Source organism: Kogia breviceps, chromosome 15, assembly GCF_026419965.1.
Source record: "Kogia breviceps isolate mKogBre1 chromosome 15, mKogBre1 haplotype 1, whole genome shotgun sequence".
Taxonomy (NCBI): domain Eukaryota; kingdom Metazoa; phylum Chordata; class Mammalia; order Artiodactyla; family Physeteridae; genus Kogia; species Kogia breviceps.
In genome coordinates, this window is record NC_081324.1 from 234,722 (window position 1) to 259,032 (window position 24,311).

General features: G+C 40.1%; 1 protein-coding gene across 7 annotated transcripts in view; it reads right to left on the reverse strand.

The window, feature by feature from the left end:
* The window catches only part of ADNP2 (ADNP homeobox 2), a 39,346-nt gene extending 15,239 nt beyond the window's left edge, over positions 1-24,107 (reverse strand). For 6 of the 7 annotated variants that reach the window (XR_010836679.1, XR_010836678.1, XR_010836676.1 and 3 more), the window contains exons 1-2: positions 15,874-15,994; positions 1,781-1,870 (exon numbers count right to left, since the gene is read on the reverse strand). Coding sequence is in view for 3 of the 7 variants with exons in the window: in XM_067014284.1 (XP_066870385.1) it covers positions 1,781-1,870; positions 15,874-15,981 (198 nt within the window). In the remaining 4 variants the exon portion in view is untranslated. Of the gene's footprint in view, positions 1-1,780; positions 1,871-15,873; positions 15,995-24,051 lie in introns of those variants that run through there. The other variant, XM_059040453.2, reaches the window with a different exon arrangement.
* Positions 24,108-24,311: the final 204 nt, after the last annotated feature.

The window sequence follows — 24,311 nt, forward strand, 5'->3', positions numbered from 1 at the left end:
TGCTCATCATTAGTCACTAGGGAAATGCAAATTAACACCAGAGAAGATACCACTACAAATCGATTAAAATGGAAAATAAACAGTAAGTCCATAAGCACAAAATCCCTGACAAAATGTTCAGAGAAAAACTTGTATGTGAAAGTTCTAGGACAGTGACCAATCAGAAACAATTTGAGCGTGATACCTTGGTTCACTGTAATAGAGTTAGAAAAAATAACCAAGGAGAGAAGCAAAAAAGAAGTGGAGCCAGGTGTTCTGGGTGCTGGTGGAAATCCTGTCCCCCGTGATAGTCCCCGTCTCCCCGTCAGCCTAAGGCCTCGTCCTCAGGTCCCACAACAGCTGGGCTCCATCACCTGATATAACCTGAGCATCTCCGTCCCAAACCCAAAAGTCCAACACATCTCACTTCTGTGAAGCATGAGCCACATAATCCAGCAGGGTCACACTTTTCTGCTACGGTGCCCGAAACTGTCTCTGTTCACATATCCTATTACCTAGAGAGAAATTAAAGCAAGAAGCTACCTACGGCACAGAGGGGTAAGGTACTAAAATGAGCAGACGACACAGCCTCCACCATGCCAGGCAACAGTGGTTTATTGGGTTTTTTTCTCAATATGGTATCTACTTAACAAATTCAATCTCCACTCTTTCATATTGTTATTTAACTTTTTATGCCAGGCCCTATGCACCTGAACAAAAACATAAACTCTCTGAGGAAAAGAACCCTAACTTTCACCTCTTTGTATCAAGCACTCAAAGTTTTACCTACTTTGTAACAGGAATTCAAAAAATGTTTCTTGACGAAAAGCACATAATTATACATTATACTGCATGTTATGTTACAGAATCTTTTAAGAATTCGGATGAGAAAAATCAGAGAGGCCCAAGAAAATATTCACAAAGCCAAGGTCTTCAAAACAAGGCATATTTGCATAGTCATGAGCTGTTCTGAGCAGAATAACCAAAGCAAAGCAGTTTCAAGGAGTCCTGCATCTGTGGGTAGAGAGGGGAGTTTCGGGTTAAGGAGGATAAGAGACACAAAAGAGAGGCAGAAGTCAGGACTCAGGAGGACAAGGTGACGACAGAAATGTTTTTAAATAAAATTCTAACAGAAAAATGACTCACTGGCTACAGGAATTTGTTTTTAAAGCCAGAATTCCCAAGGCCAACACGATCTGGCCAAATGGGGTGGGGGAAGCGGTGAGGGGAGACAGTGAGGTCGTAATTGGGACACGCTGGTTTGACGCTGATGAAGGTGCTAGTCCAGTGGCTGGGGGGTAGGAAGGGTTTTCCAGAAGAAAACACTTTAAGAAGGAGAATTCAGCAGTATGTCACATATTTTGGCTCGAATCTGCTTAAGTGTGAGGCTTCAAATTATTATAAACTGTATTCCTCGATTCAAACTCCATATTCTTATTTTAATTTTTGAAACAGGGATGTACCTTCATTACATATAAAGTCATGACATTTCTTTTTACTGAGAATAGTTATATAAATCAGAAGCCCTTCTTACTTCAGAGACAAATAATAATCAAGGACAAATAATAGTTTCACTACATCACTTTACCAACTTGATAGGCAGAAAACTCTCAAAGCATCAATAATCCTATATTACAAAACGTTTAACTTTGTTTTTCTTTCTACTTCCCTAAATATTTACACTACACCTCCTCCTCCTCCCATTCATTCATCTGCAACCCCAAAACATATGATGTTCCTCAGAACTAAATTGACACTTACCCCCAAGTTCTTAGGAAACATGAAAATCAAAAATACATACCACTTTCTTTCCAGAAGGTTCCCAGAGAGAAATATCTCCCCATGATGTGTTATAAAAGTACTTCTCTCCTGGATCAAAGCCTTTAAGGTCCTTTTAAAAAGGGAGAAAAGGAGAGATTATTACATAATTTCAGAAGATAAAGAAATATTTAATTAGAACCTGATGGGATTACTTGGCACCTAAGAAATCTACTTGGGAAGAGTGAAATGAAAATGCAGCCCATGGCAAGCTGTGACAGAGTTCCCATCAAGTTGGAGGCCTGGGGAAAATGCTGAAATAATCCAAGTTAATATTACAGTTTTTGTACCTCAGCAGCGGCCTTTTAATTTATGCCAAGTACTTACTGAGTTTACACTTGAATAGTAAATGAATGTCTTCCGAGTATTTACAGTGTCTTAAATTCAATGCACATTTTTTCCTTCCTTTCCCATCCTTTCTTGTTTGTAGTGCATTAAACCGTCCTATTACAGAGTTGATTTCCTTCCTGGCCGTACTTGTTACGGTGCTGGATTTTTTTCCATGTCTTTAGTCTTCCGTAAATTCAAAAATATATATAAATAAATATATATATTTTTTAAAGTTACAGTTTTATAAGAAATAAACAGATGAGATTTCCACAAGTAAGTTTTGAAAGACAGAAACTGCATGAGCAGACACTGTCTTCCATCAGTGTGAGCACCGCGGAGAAGAGTTTCAGGGAAAGACGTAGGGGCTCAAGTGTGTGGCTAACAACACCACAGGCATGGCAAGATGGAAAGGGACGTGACTCTGAGACCCTAAAGTCTGATGCGGCAGGGTCCAGACTGAATTCCGCTTCAAAGAGACAGAGTGTGAAAAATATGTGGGGGGAACTGGAGAAATCTGAATATGGACTGGGTATTAGATAGGATGAACATTTAATGACACAGGAAGATGAAGGTAACTGAAAAAAGCATGCAATAAAAAAGAGTGACCAATATGAGCTCACTGTGGTAAATACTACACACATTTATATTTATATGTTTACACACATACAGAAAGAAAAAGCTAAATCTCTGAATGGTAGGTACGTGGCATTTAATATTTTTATTTTCTAAAGAAATCATAACCTTTAGAAAGTACTTTCTAACTTCCACAGTATATATTACTGGGTTTTTTTTTAATAATTAAAGATTAATATATAAAGAATTATTATAATATATAAAGAATTAGTTAAGCCAGAGAATGACAATTAATATCACATCTGCCTTTGACTATACCTAGGCTAATACATTGCTACCAAGTCAATTCAGAACTAGAGAAAAGTGCAAATTATTACAAGGATTTAAATTGGATAAAACACTGCTTTTATTGTGAGGTTTGTAACATATATAGAGGTAAAATATATGACAGCAATAGCACAAAGGCTGGAAGGGGAAATGAAAGCATGCTGCTGTAAGCTTCTATACTATATGTGAAGCAGTATTATATGAGGAAGGTACCCACAAAATATAGCTAATAAGCCAGAAATGGAGATAATATGGAATCGTAAAAATATTCATCCAAACGAAAGCAGAAAAAGAATAAAAAGAACAAAGAACAGATGAGATAGGTAAAAACAAACAGCGAGATGGGAGATTTAAACCCAATCATTTCAACAATCACATTAAATAACAGGGGTTGGTAAACTGCTTCTGTAAAGAGTCAGATGATAAATATTTCAGGCTTTGACAGCCATGCAGTCTCTGTTTGATATAACTACTCTATCCCACCATCGTGCACAAAAGCAGCCACAGACAATATGTAAACACTAATAAGCATGGCTGTATTCCAAGAAAGTTTATTTACAAAATGGGCAGCAAGCCAGAGTTGGCCCATGGGCCATAGTTTGCCTACCTCTGGTCTAAACACTCAAATAAGAGGTAGAGAATACTGTCCGATTGGGTTAAAAACCATGATCCAATTATATGCTGTCTACGAAAGTCTCACTTCAAATACAAAAACAGCAAATTTATCAATGCCTGCAACTTTCTTTGAAATGCATCAAAAAATAAGATAAAACAATGAGTGTAGATATATATTCATGTTAATTTTGTAGACTTTACATGGTAGGTACATGGGTTTTCACAGTACAACCCTTTCAGTATTTCTGTATGCTTAAATTTTTCATAAGAAAATACTGGAAAAGGAAGAGGGAAGAAGTAATGTTCTATCACAGGCGATGAGAAAGGTTTAAAGGAAAGAGTGCTTCCCATTGTCAGATGCAGGAAAAAAAGAGCTAGTAAGAAAAAAACACAATTATTAGGAAATAAATGGATTAAGAATATTTCAATATATTTTTGTACATAAGATAAAGAAACATAGGTTAACACATTTAAAAAAATCTGTTTATACATATATAGGTCTCAGAAGATTGACATGGGGTGGGTTCAGTGCACCCTTTTTGTTTACGCTTCCCTAATTTAGATGCAGCAACCCCAAATTTGTAAACATTGGTCGAAATGTTCTCATCTAATCTGTAACTTGACGCCCATAAGTTAAGTGCACGAGTTGCCTCAGAAATGGTAGCTCTGAGCAGAACCGCACAGAAAGGAACGTGGTGCAGTGCAGTGAGAAGCAAGAGCAAGAGTAGTCAAGCTTTTGCACCAAAGGCAGACCCTTGGGGCTTCTACGGGGGTAGAATGGTACCTCTAGGAAGAGCCTCAGAGTAGACAGGATGCAACAGAAGACTGGTAGGGAAAAAAAGCCTTACAAGGTAATAACCCACAAGGTGACAAAAAGGCGAAAATGACCATGGATCCAAATTTCTACTAGACAGTCAACATTAATTCCTTCTATCTCATCCTCCCTCAATAAATCTGATAGATATTTTGAAACTCTAACCTAGGGACCTTCTTTTTTTAATCCCCTTTTCCCCTACCGCTTCCTTCAAAGGTTTCTGGCCTCCGTGAGACAGTATTTGTATCTCTGATAGCTGTTAACTGAGAAAACAGAGGATGACAAAAGCTGATAGGAAGAGTAATATTTTAAATAAATTTGGATAATATTAATCACCTCAGTATCTATGAACATTTGATATATAACAGTAATTTAATGGGAGAGATTACTTTCAATTCTCAGACAATGCTACATTTGAAGTTGCAGCCACCAGAGAAATTTAAGTAACTCCCTAATAACTTCATAATTCCTTAAGGGTCCACATCATACATTAGAAATCTCTCCTCTAAGCAACACACACATTATACACAGAAAGAACATCCAATGTCTCTTCCACTTTCCCACTGCTAACATCTGTGTTTTTTGTTTTTTTAATCAAGCAACCCAGTACTAGTTTCCTCTACATTTTAATGTGATTCAAGGGAGGGGCCTGCCTAATGAGGCTGACCAAGCAACGAAAAGGATGGTCAGGACCGATCCCTGATGTGGGTCCAGCACACTCAAGATATGCCACATACTCTCCTAGCACGAGTTCTGAAAAACACCTTCTTTTAAGGTTTTACATGGGGAAACCTGAGTAAAATAATGAAGGTAATCGAAAAAACACTAAGGGCAAGTGCAGAAGAAAGTTTCACATGACTATTTTACAGCATTAAAATGTAATTCAGGGAAAACTCATGTGATTTAATTCTCAGCTTGCTGGTGTTCACAACTGAACAGCTTCCTGGCTGCATATCAAAAGTAAAATGACCTGGGAACTCAGCAAGATAAATAAAAGAGAGAATCAAAGAAACCAAAAGTTGTTTCTTTGAAAAGATCAACAAAATTTACAAATGTTGGAACTTCCCTGGTGGCCCAGTGGTTAAGAATCCGCCTGCCAATGCAGGAGACACGGGTTCGAGCCCTGGTCCAAGAAGATCCCACATGCCACAGAGCAACTAAGCCCATGCGCCACAACTACTGAGCCTGCACTTAGAGCCCATGCTCTGCAACAAGAAGCCACTGCACCGCAACGAAGAGTAGCCCCCGCTCACTGCAACTAGAGAAAGCCCACGTGCAGCAATGAAGACCCAATGCAGCTAAAAGTAAGCAAGTAAATAAATAATACATGTTTAGCTAGACTGACAGAAAAGAGAGAGAAAATAAAAATAAGTAAATCAGAAATGAAAATGGGGACTTACACTGACCTTACGGATATAAAAGGATTAGGAGAATACTAGCAACAACTATATACAAACAAAATAGATAAACTAAATAAAACAAACTCCTAGAAACACAATAATTACCCAAACTGACTGAAGAAATAGAAAATTTCAACAGACCTGTAACTACAGTAGAGATTGAAACACTAATGAAAAACACCAAAACAAAGCAAAGTCCAGGACCAGATGGTTTCACTGATGAATTCTATCATACATTTAAAGAAGAATTAACACCAGTTCCTGTCAAACTCTTCTCCCCAAACCAGAAGAGGAGGTAACATTTCCTAACTCATTTTATGTGGCCAGCATTACCCTAATGCTAGAGCCAAATAAAGATATCACAAGAAAAGAAAATTACAGACAAATATTCCTTATGAATGAAAGTAAAAACTCTTAACAGAATACTAGCAAACAAGACCCTATAGTATATTAAAGATTATACACTATGACCAAGTGGGATTTATACCAGGAATGCAAGGGGGGTGCAGCATAAGGAAATCTATCAGTGTAATATACCAAAGTTAATAGAAGGAAGGAAAAAAACCCACACAATCACCTCAATTGACAGAGAAAGCATCTGACAAAATCCAACACCCTTTCATGATTAAAAAAAAACACCCAGAAAACTAGAATAGAACTTTCTCAACAGGATAAAGGGCATTGATGAAAGCCATAATATTCAATGGTGAAACACTGAAAGCTTTCCCCCTAAGAATGGGAACAAGACAAGGGTACCTGTTTTCATCACTACTATTCAATATTCTACTGGAGTCCCAGCCAGAGCTATTAGGCAAGAAAAATAAATAAAAGGTATCCACATTTAAAGGGAAGCAGTAAAACTATTTCTATTCACAGATGATATGATTCTATATATATAGAAAAGACCTAAGAATCCACAGTAAGCTACCAGAGGTAATGATAAATTCAGTAAAACTGCAGGGTACAAAATCAACATACAGAAGTTAGTTGTGTTTCTACACACCTATAACAAAAAATCTGAAAAGGAAATTAAGATAACAATTTCATTTACAATACCATCTAAAATAATAAAATGCGTATGTATAAATTTAACCAAGGAGGTTTAAGTCTTGTATGCTGAAATCTACAAAACATTATTGAAAGACATTAAAGACCTAAATTAATAGAAAGACACCCTTTGCTGATGGGTAGGAATATTGCTAAGATGTCAATACTCTCCAACATGATCTACAATATAATCCCAATCAAAATTCCAACAGTCTCTTGCAGAAATGGAAACGTCAATCCTTAAATTCATATGGAATTGAAAAGGGCCCCTAACGGCCTAAAAAATATTGGGGGAAAGAGAAAAAACAACAGCATAGTTTGGGAAGTTTTAGCCACAGCAATCAGAGAAGAAAAAGAAATAAAAGGAATCCAAATCAGAAAATAAGAAGTAAAACTATCACTGTTGGCAGATGACATGATAGTATACATAGAGAATCCTAAAGATGCTATCAGAAAACTACTAGAGCTAACCAATGAATTTGGTAAAGTAGCAGGATACAAAATTAATGCACAGAAATCTCTTGCATTTCTATACACTAATGATGAAAAATCTGAAAGAGAAATTAAGGAAACACTCCCATTTACCATTGCAACAAAAAGAATAAAATACCTAGCAATAAACCTACCTAAGGAGAAAAAAGACCAGTATGCAGAAAACTATAAGGCACTGATGAAAGAAATTAAAGATGATACAAACAGATGGAGAGATATACCATGTTCTTGCATTGGAAGAATCAACATTGTGAAAATGACTATACTACCCAAAGCAATCTACAGATTCAATGCAATCCCTATCAAACTACCAATGGCATTTTTCACAGAACTAGAACAAAAAATTTCACAACTGGTATGGAAACACAAAAGACCCCAAATAGCCCAATCAATCTTGAGAAAGAAAAACAGGGCTGGAAGAATCAGGCTCCCTGGCTTCAGACTATATTACAAAGCTACAGTAATCAAGACAGTATGGTACTGGCACAAAAACAGAAATATAGATCAATGGAACAGGAGAGAAAGCCCAGCGATAAACCCACACACATATGGTCACCTTATCTTTGATAAAGGAGGCAAGAATACACAATGGAGAAAAGACAGCCTCTTCAATAAGTGGTGCTGGAAAAACTGGACAGCTACATGTAAAAGAAGGAAATTAAAACACTCCCTAACACCATACACAAAAATAAACTCAAAATGGATTAAAGACCTAAATATAAGGCCAGACACTATAAAACTCTTAGAGGAAAACATAGAACACTCTATGACATAAATCACAGCAAGATCCTTTTTGACCCACCTCCTAGAGAAAGGAAAACAAAAACAAAAATAAACAAATGGGACCTAATGAAACTTAAAGGAAACCTTAAACAAGACAAAAAGACAACCCTCAGAATGGGAGAAAATATTTGCAAATGAAGCAACTGACAAAGGATTAATCTCCAAAATATACGAGCAACGCATGCACATCAATATCAAAAAAAAACCCCAAACAACCCAATCCCAAAATGGGCAGAAGACCTAAACAGACATTTCCCCAAAGAAGATATACAGATTGCCAACAAACACATGAAAGGATGCTCAACATCACTTAATCATTAGAGAAATGCAAATCAAAACTACAATGAGGTATCACCTCACATGGGTCAGAATAGCCATCATCAAAAAGTCTACAAACAATAAATGCTGGAGAGGGTGTGGAGAAAAGGGAATCCTCCTGCACTGTTGGTGGGAATGTAAATTGATATAGCCACTATGGAAAACAGTATGGAGGTTCCTTAAAAAACTAAAAATAGAACTACCATATGACCCAGCAATCCCACTACTGGGCATATACCCTGAGAAAACCATAATTCAAAGAGTCATGTACCACACTGTTCACTGCAGTACTATTTACAATAGGCAGGACATGGAAGCAACCTAAATGTCCATCGACAGATGAATGGATAAAGAAGATGTGGCACATATATATAATGGAATATTACTCTGCCATAAAAAGAAACTAAATTGAGTTATTTGTAGTGAAGTGGATGGACCTAGAGTCTGTCATACAGAGTGAAGTAAGTCAGAAAGAGAAAAACAAATACCGTACACTAACACATATATATGGAATCTTAAAAAAAAAAAAAAAAGATTCTGAAGAACCTTGTGGCAGGACGGGAATAAAGATGCAGATGTAGAGAATGGACTTGAGGACACGGCAGGGAGAAGGGTAAGCTGGGACAAAGGGAGAGAGCGGCATGGACATATATACACTACCAAACGTAAAACAGACAGCTAGTGGGAAGCAGCCACATAGCACAGGGAGATCAGCTCAGTGCTTTGTGGCAACCTAGAGGGGTGGGATAGGGAGGGTGGGAGGGAGAGGCAAAAGAGAGGAGAAATGGGGATATCCGTGTATGTATAGCTGATTCACTTTGTTATACAGCAGAAACTAATACACCATTGTAAAGCAATTATACTCCAATAAAGATGTTAAAAAAAAGAACAAAGTGGAGAGCTCACACTTCCCAATTTCAAAACTTATCACAGGGCTTCCCTGGTGGCACAGTGGTTGAGAATCTGCCTGCTAATGCACGGGTTCGAGCCCTGGCCTGGGAAGATCCCATGTGCCGTGAAGCAACCGTGCCCGTGAGCCACAACTGCTGAGCCTACCGCGATGAAGAGTGGCCCCCACTTGCCGCAACTAGAGAAAGCCCTCGCACAGAAACGAAGACCCAACACAGCCAAAAATAAATAAATAAATAAAATTTCCCTTAAAAAAAAAAGTTAGGAAAATATTTTTTAAAAAAACAACTTATCACAAAACTACGGTAATCAAAACAGTGTAATACTAACATAAGGAGAGACATATAAATTAATGGACTAGAATTGAGAGTTCAGAAATAAATCCATGCATCTATGGCCAAATCATTTTCTACAAGGCTGCCAAGTCCATTCAATGTGGGAAAAATTAGTCAAACAAATGGCACTGGGACAACTGGATTTCCACATGAAAAAGAATAAAGTTAGACCCCTAAATCACACCATATACAAAATTAATTCAAAACAGATCACCACCTAAACAAAAAGAACTACAACCATAAAATTCTTAGAAAAAAACAAAGGAGAAAATCTTCTTGACTTGAATTTGGCAATGGATTCTTAGATACTACATAGAAGGTATTGCAAACACAAAAATAAATTGGACCTCATCAAAATTTAAAACTTTGTGCATCAAGATATTATCAAGAAAGTGAAAAGAATGGGAGAAAGTATCTACAAAACATATCTAATAACGGTTTAATATCCAGAATACATAAAAAAACTACAACTCAACAACAAAAAGACAAACAATCCAATTTAAAAATGGGCAAAGGAGTTGAATACAAATCTCCAAAGATACACAAAAGTACAATAAGCACGTGAAAAGATGCTCAACATCAGTAGTGGCCACAATGGCGAGGGAGGGAGAGAAAGAGGGAGAGACTGAGAGAGAGAACAAGTGTTAGCAAGGCTGTGGGTAAACTGGACCCCTCATGCATGGCTGGTGGGAACTGAAAAAGGTGCAGCCACTGTGGAAACAGTTTGGTGGTTCCTCAAAAAGCTAAACAATTATTACATAACCCAGCAATTCTCTGAGGTATATACCCTAAAACTGAAAACAGGGACTCAAACAGATACCTGTGAGCCAAAGTTGACCACAGCACTATTCACAACTGCCAGAAGATGGAATCAACCTAAGTGTCTATCAACAGATGAACTGATAAAATGTGGTATATGTTTACATAATGGAATATTACTTAGCCACAAAAAGGAGTTAAGATTTTGACACATGCCACACAGAGATGAACTTTGAAAACATTAAGCTAGTGAAATAAGCCAGTCACAAAAGGACCAATACTGCATGATTCCACTCACATGAAATATTTTTAATAGGCAAATCTATAGAGACATAAAGTAGATTAGAGGTTATCAGAGGCTGGGGTGGGGCATGGGGAGTTACTACTTAAAGGTCACTGAGTTTCTCTTTGAGATGATGAAAATCTAGTTGCAAAACAGTGTGAATATAATTAATGCTACTGAACTGTACACTTAAAAATAGCTAAAATGTGGAATTCCTTGATGGTCCAGTGGTTAGGACTAGGAGCTTTCACTGCTGGGGCCCAGGTTCAATCCCTGGTCAGGGAACTAACATCCCACAAGCCGTGCAGTGCAGCCCCAAAAAAAGGCTAAAATGGCAAATTTTATATTATATATATCTTACCATAATAAAAAAATTCTATAAATACACTTGGAAGATTTAAGAGAAAAAAGAGGTTAAAATATTTCATTACTTATTTTATACTGATTACATACTGAAATAGTATTTTCAACATGAGGTTAAATAACTAAATTTTTTTTAAACTAATTAAAAAAATAAAGAACAGGGAGTTTTCAAAACCACCAATGCAGTTGCACAGAGCCCTGTGCTCTGACAGGCCAATGCTGGGGTATAATCCCTGTTGTCAGCATTTTGAAAGCGTTAATAATTTCACCTTTGAATTTGTTTTATAAAGTGAAGTCTGACAGGACCACGGAGCATGTGTCAGGGCCCTGAAGCGTCAGCTCACACGTGGTCCTACCTCCACTGTCCTGGGACAGATTCTGTCCCTGCTCTCAGTCTCCACACCCCTCCAAACTCCCCTCACCCTGCAACCACTCCTAGACTCTTGTCCACCACCTGGGGCAATAACCAAGTTGTCAAGAGGTCCATATTCCCCAGTCGTCCTGATGGGAGCCAGGCACAGACTCGGGGAAAGGAGGGTAACCAGCCCAGCCCTGGACTGGCAGCACCAAGGTGTTTGGCAGATAACTTGGGGCCTTGAGCCCACCCTGGATCCAGGTAACAGAAGCATCCTGCCACAGAAGGTGCAATCTCTTGGGAGTCACCCATCTGCTGTGGGTTGGGACAGTGCGCCTGTGGGGCCTATCCATGGCCCCCGCATTTTCATTTTGCACAATGTCCTCAAAATTATGTAGCTAGCCTTTAATTTAACTGATAAAATGTTAACTTTTTAAAAAATATCTTGATCTAATTTATTTTATTTAATTTTAATTTAATTTATTTATTTTTGACTGCATTGGGTCTTTATTGCTACACGTGGGCTTTCTCTAGTTGCAGTGAGCAGGAGCTACTCTTTGTTGTGGTGGGCAGGCTTCTCGTTGAGGTGGCTTCTCTTGTTGTGGAGCATGGGGTCTAGGCACGCGGGCTTCAGTAGTTGTGGCACGAGGGCTCAGTAGTTGTGGCTCGTGGGCTCAAGAGCACAGGGTCAGTAGTTGTGGCGCACGGGCTTAGTTGCTCCGCGGCAATGTGGGATCTTCCTGGACCAGGGCTCGAACCCATGTCCCCTGACTTGGCAGGTGGATTCTTAACCACTGGGCCACCAGGGAAGCCCCCAAATGTTAAAGAAACTCCTCAAGATACTCTAAGGAGTAGCAGGGTTTAGATCTATTTTTAGAAATGGAGATAAGGTTCTTGGAAGAGCCTATTTCCCCTAAGATTCACTTTTCTCAGCCAGGCTTTTGACAAGAACTGTACAGCCTACGATTTGAGGGCCTAACTCTTAGGATAAGTGGAGTCGTATACACCTTGGAAATCAGAGAAGGCAGAGTGATTTCTCACTATGAAATCTGAAACGCTGGCTAAGGAAACGGAAAGGACCACATGGACAGGTGTTCCCAGGGCTGACTCTCTGTAAGCGCCCACACACTTCAGATAAATTCCCTCTTGCTTAACTTGGTCATATTGGTTTTCATTGCTTGAGACCAAGAGACTCTAAATAATCCAATGGATTAAGAATAAATGCATTTGACATGGAAAGAAGTTCTTCATACGAGATTCAGTGAAAAGTAAAAACAAAGCTACTAGTACAGTATTTCATATAGTTAGATCATGTCCTGTTTCTAAAAATCTGGAAAGATATAACAGTGTTTACCATGGAGATTCTGGGGTAACGGTTTACAAGTGAGTCATTTTTTTCTTCTAAGTTTCTGTATATATTTTCTAACTTTTCTATAATGAACTTCTACATTGCTTGAATTTTCAAAAATTTTGCAAAATATAGGACCAACTACAAATTACTAAAACAAAAATCTTCCCCCAAAAGAATTAGTAAAATTTACACCAATAGTTAATTAACTAACAATTCTGGTATGCCATTCAAATCTCTTACTTTTCTCTTGTGAAGTATGTACGTTTCTGTGTCACTGTAGTCTTGGAAAGAAAAAGTAAACAGTCCTGAACAAATTCAGATGAGTAAAAATTCTTAGGCTAACAGAGGAAGCAAGTTAGTGAGGAATGTCCAGTTTTACGCCATGTCAAAAACAAAGGACTCCAGGATGAAAAATTTTAGTTGTTACTGGCATTTTACCTAAAAATAAAACTAATTCTGTAACAAAATTCCATTTAAAAAGTAAATTCACATTAAAGGAGACTAAAGAGAGATGACAACCGAAGGCAATACATGACCCTAGACTGGGTCCACCACTGACAGGGGGAAAAATGCTATAAATTATTAGACAAAAATGTCATATCAATGTTAAATTTACCTAAGTTCATAACCATCCTGTGGCAATATAAGAGACTAATCTTATTCTTAGAAAACACACACTTTAAGTATTTAGGTAATAAGGGTCATGAGATAAGCAACCTACTTAATTGGCTCAGGGAAAAATACTACACACACACAGCATAAGCAAGAGTGTGCAAATATTAAAGCAAATGGGAGAAAATGTTAACAACTGGTAAGTCTGGGTAAAGGGTAATGAGTGTCCCCTGTACTACTTTTATTCTTGTAACTATTCTGTAAGTTTGAATTATTATTTCCAAATAGAACAGTTTTTTAAAAAATTGAATTCACTTAGCCTAGTTTGATGGAGGTTAATCAACTGGGTTGTGATTCTAAATTCCATGTTCCTGAAATACTCCTTCTAATTCCACAGGAGAATCCTACCCTACCTCTAAAAACACAGGGACCTCCCTGGCGGTCCAGTGGTTAAGACTCAGTGCTTCTATTGCAGGGGGCACGGGTTCTATCCCTGGCTGGGGAACTGATATCCCTCATGCCGTGTGGCACGGCCAAAAATAAATAAATAAATACACAAAGAAAAACAAACAAAAAACAGTTCAAATCTCATCTCCTCCATAAAGGCTGTTCTAGCCTCCTCAGCTAGAAGTGATCTGTTTCTCACTATGATTGTTTCAAGTTTGTCTCAGCTCCTGCTAGATTGTCAACACCCTTCAAGGGTAAGTATCCTGACTAATTCTCTTCATTTCTTAGAATGAGGACACTGAGGCCCAAAGAGTAACAGATTTGCCCAAGGTCACATCATTAGTTACTAGCCAGGACTAAAATGAAAGCCATGCCTTTATCCCCCAAATGTTCCAAAAAGAGTTTCAGTCTGTTACTGAAGGCACTGCTATACCTTCAGGGTACATTTTTTGAGCATCTACCACGTGCCAGGCACCATTCCAAAAATTTTCTCATACATTATCATTTGAAATTTCCTCAGTCTATACATATTGTGCTCTTAGCTTGTTATTTTTATATTCTCTGCAAATATTACTTAAACTCACATACTTATCTATTATTAATGGACTATGTATCCACTATCTACCTTCTCAAATCTGTCTCCAAAAAATTATCCTGCTTTCTTCCTCATGCATAAAATATGACTTACAGACAGAGCTGCAAGAACACTGACAGCGCGCTCACTTTAAGACTGTTCTTGAACAACAGTGTCTAAGAGCTTCTAATTCAGTATCTCCCCCAACCTTTTATTTCCAAATAAACTTTCAGGCAGTCTGTTATTAAAAATACTTCTCTACTTGGGTTTTACTTTCATTCATTCATCTGAAAAATATTTGTTAAAAAATATATATATATGTTAAGCATGTACAGGTAATAGAGTGGATAACAAAACAATGTGGTCCATGCCTTCTTACATTCAAGTGAGGGATACAGATAAACAAATAATATCAGGTATTGTAGGAGCTCTGAAGAAAAACAGAGCAGGTAAGATAAAGTGAAAAGGGCAGCATTTTAGGGGAAAGATCTCTCTGGGGTGGTAATGTTTGAAGATAACTATTTGAGGTCTTTCTTTCAGAAATTTTACTTTAGAGCAAACATCAATTATGACCATTAATGAGAATCCTGGTAAGTATTTGTCTTTCAGCATCAGAACACCTGAACACCTTTTTATAAATAAAAGTCAATCTGGTTCAAAGTCTGAGATTTGAAAATTAAGAAAATGAACTCTTCCCAGGCCAATAACACCTTGAATTGAATTCTTCACAAGTCTGAAAAATTCAAAGCAGACACAGTCCCCATTCCAATAGCTATGAATTAAACATGCATAGAATTATAAGTGGCTATAAAGCTATAAAGCAAGCTTTATTTAACAATTTTTATTTCTTTATGCCGGCCATACATTCTCAAGTTGTAAGAAAAAATAAAATTATATGAGAACATAATTTATCAATAAAGTGCGTGACTGTGACCTTAACTTTTAAACTTTTGTAAGACTGCATGTATTAAATTCACAAATCAGAAAAAAACAAAAGAAAACAAACAACCCTATCATACAAGTATGCATCCCCATTTGACAATCACTCTAACAATATTGGAAAATTGAGTTAGTTTTCTTCTGCTAAGATAATTTAAATAATTCAAGACATGCCCCTCAAAGATCAAAAACAAAAATATGTTGCAACTAATGACAATAAACAGTCCCTCCTAAAAGTAAGGTTAAAAACTGGAAGAACCTAAAGTAGCCCACTTTAAGTCAAAGACATGAATAAAAACGAATGCTATTCCCATGCCTCATTTCAAGAGTCAGCAATTTCCATCTTGAGGCATCTTACCCATTCTCCAAAACCTCCCAGTTCAAATCTCACCACCCCCAGTATCTCCAATATTACTGTCTTCTCTTAATCTGTTACTTATGTCTTCTTACCTTCAGCAACTCCTTGCAGCTGTCAAGCCCAATATCCACAAGAATGCTTTTCACCTTTTTCCGTACCTTCCTGATGTTGTCAAGATTCTCCACGGGAATTTGAAACATTTTTGAAATTTTCCTTAAAAGGGAAGAAAACAAAACTGTAATAAGTGCATATACACATACACACACACACATAAAATTTTTTAAAACAGGGCTGGTAAAGCAGAGTAATTTTTATTCTGGGACAATTAGATTTCCACGTACAAAAGAATGAAGTTGGACTCTTTCCTTATCCCATACACAAAAATTAACTCAAAATGGATCATACACATCCATGCACAAGGTGAAATTTTAAAACTCTCAGAAGAAAACATAGGCATAAGTCTTTGTGACCTTGGATTTGGCAATGGATTCTTAGATATGACACCAAAAAGCACTAGCAACAAAAGAAAAAAATAGATAAGATGGACTTCATCAAAATTAAAGATCTACCTGCTTTGAAGGAAACCATCAAAAAAGCGAAGAGACTCCACAAAATGGGAGAAAATATTTGTAAATCTTATTTCTGATAAGAAACTTATATCCAGAATACATAAAGAACTCTTATAACAATAATTAAAAGGCAAATAAATAACTCAACTTAAAAATGGGCAAAGGGGACTTCCCTGGTGGCGCAGTGATCAACAATCTGCCTGCCAATGCAGGGGACACAGGTTCGAGCCCTGGTCTGGGAAGAACCCACCAGCAGCAGAGCAACTAAGCCCGTGGGCCACAACTACTGAGCCAATGAGCCACAACTAGAGAGAAGCCCTTGTGTCTCAACGAAAGATCCCACATGCCTCAACGAAGATCCTGTGTGAGGGAACATTATGCTAAGTGAAAGGAGCCAGACACCAAGGACCACATATTATATGATTCAATGTATAGGAAGTATCCAGAACAGACAAATCTATAGAGACAGAAAGGAGAATACTGGTTGTTTAAGGCTGAGGTAGACTGGAAGCTGATGGCTAAGGGGAACAGGGTTTCCTTTTGGAATAATGACAATATTCTAAAATCAACTGTGGTGATGTATGCACAACTCTGTGAACCTACTAAAAGCCACTTAGTAAGTACACTTTAAATAGGTGAACTGGGGACTTCCCTGGCGGTCCAGCGGTTAAGACTTCGCACTCCCAATGCTGGGAGCCCGGGTTCGATCCCTGGTCAGGGAACTAGATCCTGCATGCCGCAACTAAAGATCCCACGTGCCTCAATGAAGATCCCACGTGCCACAACTAAGACCTGGCAGAGCCAAATAAATAAATAAATAAAATTTTTTTTTTTTAAAAAAAGGTGAAGTGTATGGTATATAAATTACGTTTCCATAAAGCTGTTTTTAAAATACCTGAAAAAGGATAAAATTAAAATAAATCCTGTGGTACTTGACCATGATAAGAGCTATAGCTGTGACCTCATTATTTTTAACACATACATAGATTAAAAAATAAATACATTTGTTAATGTGTCTGTGTATATTGTATAGCTCTGTCCATTTTGAGAGCCTGGAAAAAGTTACACACCCCAGTAGCAGTGAGCACTCCTTGGGCCCAAATCTTTTCTTTTTAAAAAAAATTTTATTTATTTATTTACTTGTTTTTGGCTGCGTGGGGTCTTTGTTGCTGTGCACAGGCTTTCTCTAGTTGTGGACAGAGGGGGCTAGTCTTCATTGCGGTACGCGGGCTTCTCATTGCGGCAGCTTCTCTTGTTGCAGGGCATGGGCTCAGTAGTTGTGGCACACGGGCTCAGTTGCTGTGGCTCATGGGCTCTAGAGCACAGGCTCAGTAGTTGTGGCTCATGGGCTTACTTGCTCCACAGCATGTGAGATCTTCCCAGACCAGGGCTCGAACCTGTGTTGCCTGCATTGGCAGGCAGATTCTTAACCACCGTGCCACCTGGGAATTCCCTCAAATCTTACTTTCTAAATACCACCCTCCATTAAAAGAAAACAGGGCTCCTTGGGAAAAAACGGCTGATTCTAGGGCTGGAGCACATAAAAGACAAAAGGAGCCTAGAATGTCTTATGCCAGAAAATAATGAAGTTGCTCAAAGAATGGTGAGACATGCAAAAGGACTCAAAAGAATTCAGCTTGAAGAAGTTCCCACAAGCCAAATATGGGACAATGTGGGTACCAAATAAGTAATGACAATTAACCTGTGGCACTGAATTTTCCGAAGATAGTGTAACAGTATCTCCCATCCCACATGCTTTCCTTAAAATATGTCCTTGACACTCCTCCCAAAAAGTAGGGGCATCTATGCTCCCACCCTTTGAACCTGGGCAGAACTTTGTGGCAACCTCAACCAATAAAGTATGGCAGAAGGAATGCCATGTGAATTCCAAAGGTAGACCATAAAAATGCCACATGCTTTTGCCTGCCCTCTGGGTACCATTACTCTTGGAATCTAGACTCCTTATTGTAAGAAGTTCAACTAGCCCACATGGAGAGGTTCCACATCAACCAGCAGACACAAGAGTGAAGATGCTCTAGAGCCTGCAGCTGTCCAGTCACCCTGAGCCTGAGTCTTTCCAGATGAGGCCCCAAACATTGTGGAATATAAACAAGCCACCTTCCCTGCTCCCACCTGAACTCCTGACCCAAAGAATTACTGAGTTTTTTTAATAAAATGTTTCATTCTACAAAGTTTTGGGGTGGTTTGGTATTCAGAAATAGTAACCAAAATATAACCCACTAGAATATAAACTTAAGTCCATGGTAACATAAACAATTTAATAAATTGAAAGTTTAGTGAGGAATGGGATATTTTACATGGTTTCCAAGCATCTCCCCACAAAATACTCATTTATAACCAAAGGGGAAAGTGTAATTCACAGAAGTCTAGCAGACATTCAGTTAAGAGATACTGTACAAAATACCTAACCTGCAATCTTCAAAAGTGTCCAGATGATACAAGGGAGCACTATTCATAACAGCCAAAATGTGGAAACAACCCAAGTGTCCACCAAATGGTGAATGGATGAACAAAATATGGCATACCCGTACCACAAAATACTATCTAGCAATAAAAGTAACTAGGTACTGATGCATGCTACAACATGAATGAATCTCAAAAACATGATGCTAAGTGAAAGAAGCCAGACGCAAAAGTCCTCATACTGTCTGATTCCATTTACATGAAATGTTCAGAAAAGACAAATCTACAGAGATAGACGGTAGATTAGCAGTCAGCTGCGGGTGGGAACGGGTAGTAACTGCACATGGGTAGGTTTCTGGGAAGTGCTGGAAATGTTCTAATATTAGATTGTGTTGTTGATTGCACAACTCTATAAATTTACTAAAAATCAACTAATTATACACTTAGAAAAAGATAAGGGAAGGAAAAACTAAGAACTGTTCCAGATTGAGAGAGACTAAAGGTAACTAAATACCATGTGCAATTCTAACTATTCTTTACTATAATTGATGTTACTGGAACAACTGGCAAAACTTCAATGGAGTCTGAGGAGTAGATGGTAATAAATTGATCTCCTGGTTTTGATGGTTGTGTTCTGGATATATATGAGAATGTTCTTATTGTAGGAAACAGGCAATATTGTGGGTAATGTGGCATCATTTTTGTCAACTTAGTTTCAAATGATTCAGGAGAAGAAGTTCTTTGTACTGTACTTGCAACTTTCTATAAATCTGAAACTATTTCAAAAAAGGTTTCAATGTGCAAGCTATAAAACAAAATCAGTTAAACTTGAGTTAAAGAAATGCCAGGTAAAAAAAATGGATGCCAATTTTTTTATTATCAAAACAGTAACTTAAAGATCTGGGCTTCCCTGGTGGCGCAGCAGTTGAGAGTCTGCCTGCCGATGCAGGGGACGCGGGTTCGTGCCCCGGTCCGGGAAGATCCCACGTGCCGCGGAGCGGCTGGGCCCGTGAGCCATGGCCGCTGGGCCTGCGCGTCCGGAGCCTGTGCTCCGCAACGGGAGAGGCCACAGCAGTGAGAGGCCCGCGTACCGCAAAAAAAAAAAGATTGATAATATCCACTGCTACTGAGGATAAGTATAAAAACTGTAATTTCTACGTTGTTTAGAGGACAACTGGCAGTATCTCCCAAGATTTTAAATAACAATTTCTGTAAGTCCGCAATTCCACTTCTATACTCTCTTATAACCCCTCCTCCTTCAAGGATAAGCTTGGTGCCCCTCCGAAGAATTCCCGGAGTGGCCAGTTTATACTTATTTCATTGCACTCACCTCACTACGTTGTAATTATCTACTTCTATACCTATTTTCCCTATTGGACTGAACTTCTTCAGGGCAGGAATCATGTTTTCTTTGCACATCTGGGCCTATCACTGAGGTTCAAAATGGAAAGGCTATGGAGGGTTGGTGAGTTGGAGTCCAAGACATTCCAAGTGAATAATAGATCAGCATCAGAAAATGACTGAGGTAAGGTAGTAAAAGTCTGAATATACTGGGCAAAAGGTAAGTAAAACCAAAAAGGTGGACTGGAATAAAACGAGAGTTGAGCGGGGCAGGGAGGGTTAACAGCGGGAGGACCTTTTCGTGGGTAATAAAGAAACGAAGTATTTGAGAAGCTGATTTGGAATGGACACGTTTTTCAGACAAGTTATCTATGTGAAAAGTGTATCTCAGGCTCAGTAGAAAGTGAGCTTGAAGGATCATTTAGCATTTTGGAACTGGGAGATATAAAAATCATAGGAAGTAAAGTTAAAAATAATAAAATTATTAACAATAAAATTCACTGAATTGGGTTCTAGCCTTCAAAAGCATAATTTAACAGAGGAGCTGTCATGAACCTCGTGGTGGCATTCCTAAATATTAAGCACAAGTCACTTTCAAGCCCAGACTGGCTTCCTTGGCCAGAGCAAGCCTCAACAAAAATTCTCCTTCATGCTTTCCACTCACTCTATCAGACTTGCCGTTATTTCCTCCTTAAAGTCCCACTATCCTCTATACCCTCTGGGGTTCTTCTTTCCCCAAAGATGGTAAACAGGAATGTCCAAGGTTAAGACCACCATCCACATATATCCGAAACAAAAAAGCTAAATTTACTGCTTGCAAAGAAATCTGGCCTTACGTAGCAAGTGCTGATCTGATCACAGTTTTGAGAAGCAAGGAGTACAGGGATTGGTACACTCTCAGAAGCAGTTTCGGGATTGGCCAATTTTCACAGGATGGTTCCCAAGGCTGCTACTGACAGGCCGACCCTCAGGAGGAAGGCACTGAAAAGAGGCTTCCAGTGACTGGGCAAGTTTTAAAGTGCTCTGCAGTTACTTGTTCAAGGCTTGGGAGGAGGGCCAAGGAAGTCTGTCTTCTTGAATTTGGAGAATAGGAGCTTTTTATTCTCAACTGTAAGGGCCCCCATTCCCTCCTCATTGCTATTGCGGTTGCCCGCCCCCTCCCAAAACAAGTACATAGATCCACTCTTAATTAAAAAAAAAAAAAAGTTTCTCCTTTTCAGCAGTTTGCTGTTTTAGGGAAACCAAGTAAAGATAATAAAAAATAAAACAAAGGTAAATCACAGAAGTTTCATAACCTTAAAACAATTCTTTCAAAATCCTTGGTCTACTGTTGCCAATCACTTTGGGGAACAGAAGCTGACTTTTACCATTATTTCTCCATTCTAAGAGATGCAAGATTCCATACAGAGGACTTAGTGGATTAATTAACTAGGAAAGAAGCTGTTCAATGCTTCCATATCTACAGATCCTTTATTGATGCTGTTCTCTATATATTCTTAGTACTCAGTTAAACCTGTATCTTCACCATTAGGAAACAGCAGGCTAATGCAGCTGCACTAATCTATCAACCTCTGTTCACAGTAAATTACCTTTAATTTCACAGTGTGTGGTAGACACTGGAACTACCAAAAATTGTGCTGATGTGCACAAGAAAATATTACTTCCCAAAGAGGCACTTAAAGGGTTTCTTTTGTTGCTTTTTAGTATCATGATTATTTAAGAATATTCCACTATTGAAAACATACACTACAGAAAAGAAGATCATTCAGGTAATAAATAATACTTTTTAAAGCCACAGAACTTTCTTTTGAGTTCCTGTGAAATCTAAGTTCTAAAAAGATTTCACTTCAGAAGCAACCCCACACAATCATCTCACGAGCAAAGGATTCTGGAGCTGCACTGCCTGAGTTCAAATCAGCTCCACAATTGACTAGCTGTGTGATCTTTGACAAGTCACTTAATCCTGGGGCCTCAGTTCCTTCTGTGAAACAGGGACTGCACAACCTACTCTGAGAAGTACTTCTGAGAAAGAACAGTTTAATACAAGAAAAGCACTTAGAACATAAGACTGTGAGTTTGCCATTATCTAAATCCAAAAAATCTAAATGAAATGTCCCAACTATTGGAATACAGGTTTGTTGGTTTTTTGTTTTTAAGTAACTTTAAAAGCACATAATATTCAGGGATTTCCCTAGGGGCGCAGTGGATAAGAATCCGCCTGCCAATGCAGGGGACATGGGTTCGAGCCCTGGTCCAGGAAGATCCCACATGCCATGGCGCAACTACGCCTGTGCGCCACAACTACTGAAGTCCGGGAGCCACAACTACTGAAGCCCGCACGCCTAGAGCCCGTGCTCCGCAACAAGAGAAGCCACTGCAAGAAGCCCACGCACCGCAAGGAAGAGAAGCCCCCGCTCGCCGCAACGAGGAGGACCCAACGCAGCCATAAATTAATTAATTAATTAATTTTAAAAAAATAGTATTTGTACAATGCATGAAAGCAAGACTCAAAGGTCTGGGTTCAAACACAGGAAGACCCCTTCTCAGACTTGTGGCCTTCAGCAAGTCATGACCTTTCAGTCAGTCTCCCCACTTGTAACACACTGCCCTAACAGGTGTGTGACATCCAGAGTGGCAGCCACGGCAGAAAGCTGGGGCGTGGCCCCTCAAAGGGACTTCAACCACAAATTCACCAAAAGCATATCGCAAGCCTGGGTTCAAGTTAAAAAGATGTCCCAGATCTCTGCAGCTAAAAATCTTGTAACAACTCCACCTTCACCTCTCGTCATCGACCTTCAATTCCTAACCCTAAATCCAGCTCTCACGTCCTCACCACTGCTCAGACGGACGAGTGAGCATCTCTGCCCCACTCCGGTCCATCCTCCAGGCCAGCACCAGTTCCCTTCCTGCACACAGGTCTGTCACTTCCACGCCTAAAGACCACTGGCTCAACACAGCTGCATCTCCAACCGGAATATCAAAGTTCGTTCAGCTCTAAATAAGTCACGCACGCATTACTTGACTTCCAAAGATGAACACGCACTTCCCACAAGCCGCACTTTTCACGCGGTCCTCTCCCCAAGACGCTCCCCACAAGCTTGACTCCCCGCCCCACCTATCTGGCGAGACCTGGGTACCCGCCGGTGTCGGCCGGCACTTGCCCATCTGCATTGTAAATCACCACAAAGAAGAGTCCTTCAGGTCTCCAGAGGCTGCCATTACCCATTCCATTCAATTAAAACGAGTTTTAAGAGCATTCAGGAAAGCCTCCCATTCAAATTCAAAGAAAATACTTTGAATATTTAACTACTTATCATTTTGCAACTGTGTACAGGGTGAACTGGTGGCTACAGGTTTGGACATTCCAAAGCCAAGTGAGAGGACAAATTCTGCACACAGACTGTACGTCAACGCAGTAAGCGACGACATGAAAAGTTAAAACGTTCCTGTCAACAACTGCATGTAGTCAATATTCACACCAAACGCTCAGGGGTGAAGGAACTGGGCTTCGCTACCGGCTGTTCTCTCCTCCTGAGAGACAGCCGCCACAGGGCAGGCCGGGTGAGCTCGCATCCGCTCGGCCCGCGTCCGCACTCGCTCCGGGAGGCTCCCCGGGTCGCCGTCCCGCCGCCCTCCGCACGCCCGGCCCTCCCCTGCCGCCGCCGACCAGTCCCCGCGTCCCCCTCTCACCCCGGTCCCGTCCCCCCGCCCCGCCCCCCGAACCCCCATCCCCGCCCCCTCCCCACCCCCGGCCCCCACGTGACGCGTAGAAACGACGGGCCCCCTTCTGGCGACGAGCCCCGCGCCGGGAGAACGTCGCGGGATTCGTGAGGCGGCCCCGGGCCGCGGGGTGTGGGCGGGATGGGGCGGGGCCGCCGCCGGGACTTCGCGGGCCGGGACGGGCCAGGGGCGTCGGCGCGGGCCGGGGTTACCTACCGCTGGGCGACCGCAGCGCCGCCGCGTCCCCCGCCGCTCTCGCCGCGCCCGCTGGGGCCCCGCGCCCGCCCGCCTCAGCCCCGCGCGGCGGGACCCCGGCTCGGCGCGCGCCCACCCCGCGCGACCCCGTCCCCTCCTCCCAGCTCGGCCAGAAAGAGAAAATGGCGCTCGATTGGCCTCCGGAAGTGACGCGCGCCCTCATTTGCATGCCGGTGCAGCCAGCCAATGGGGTTAGAGTGTGCATGGGACCCCTGGGCACT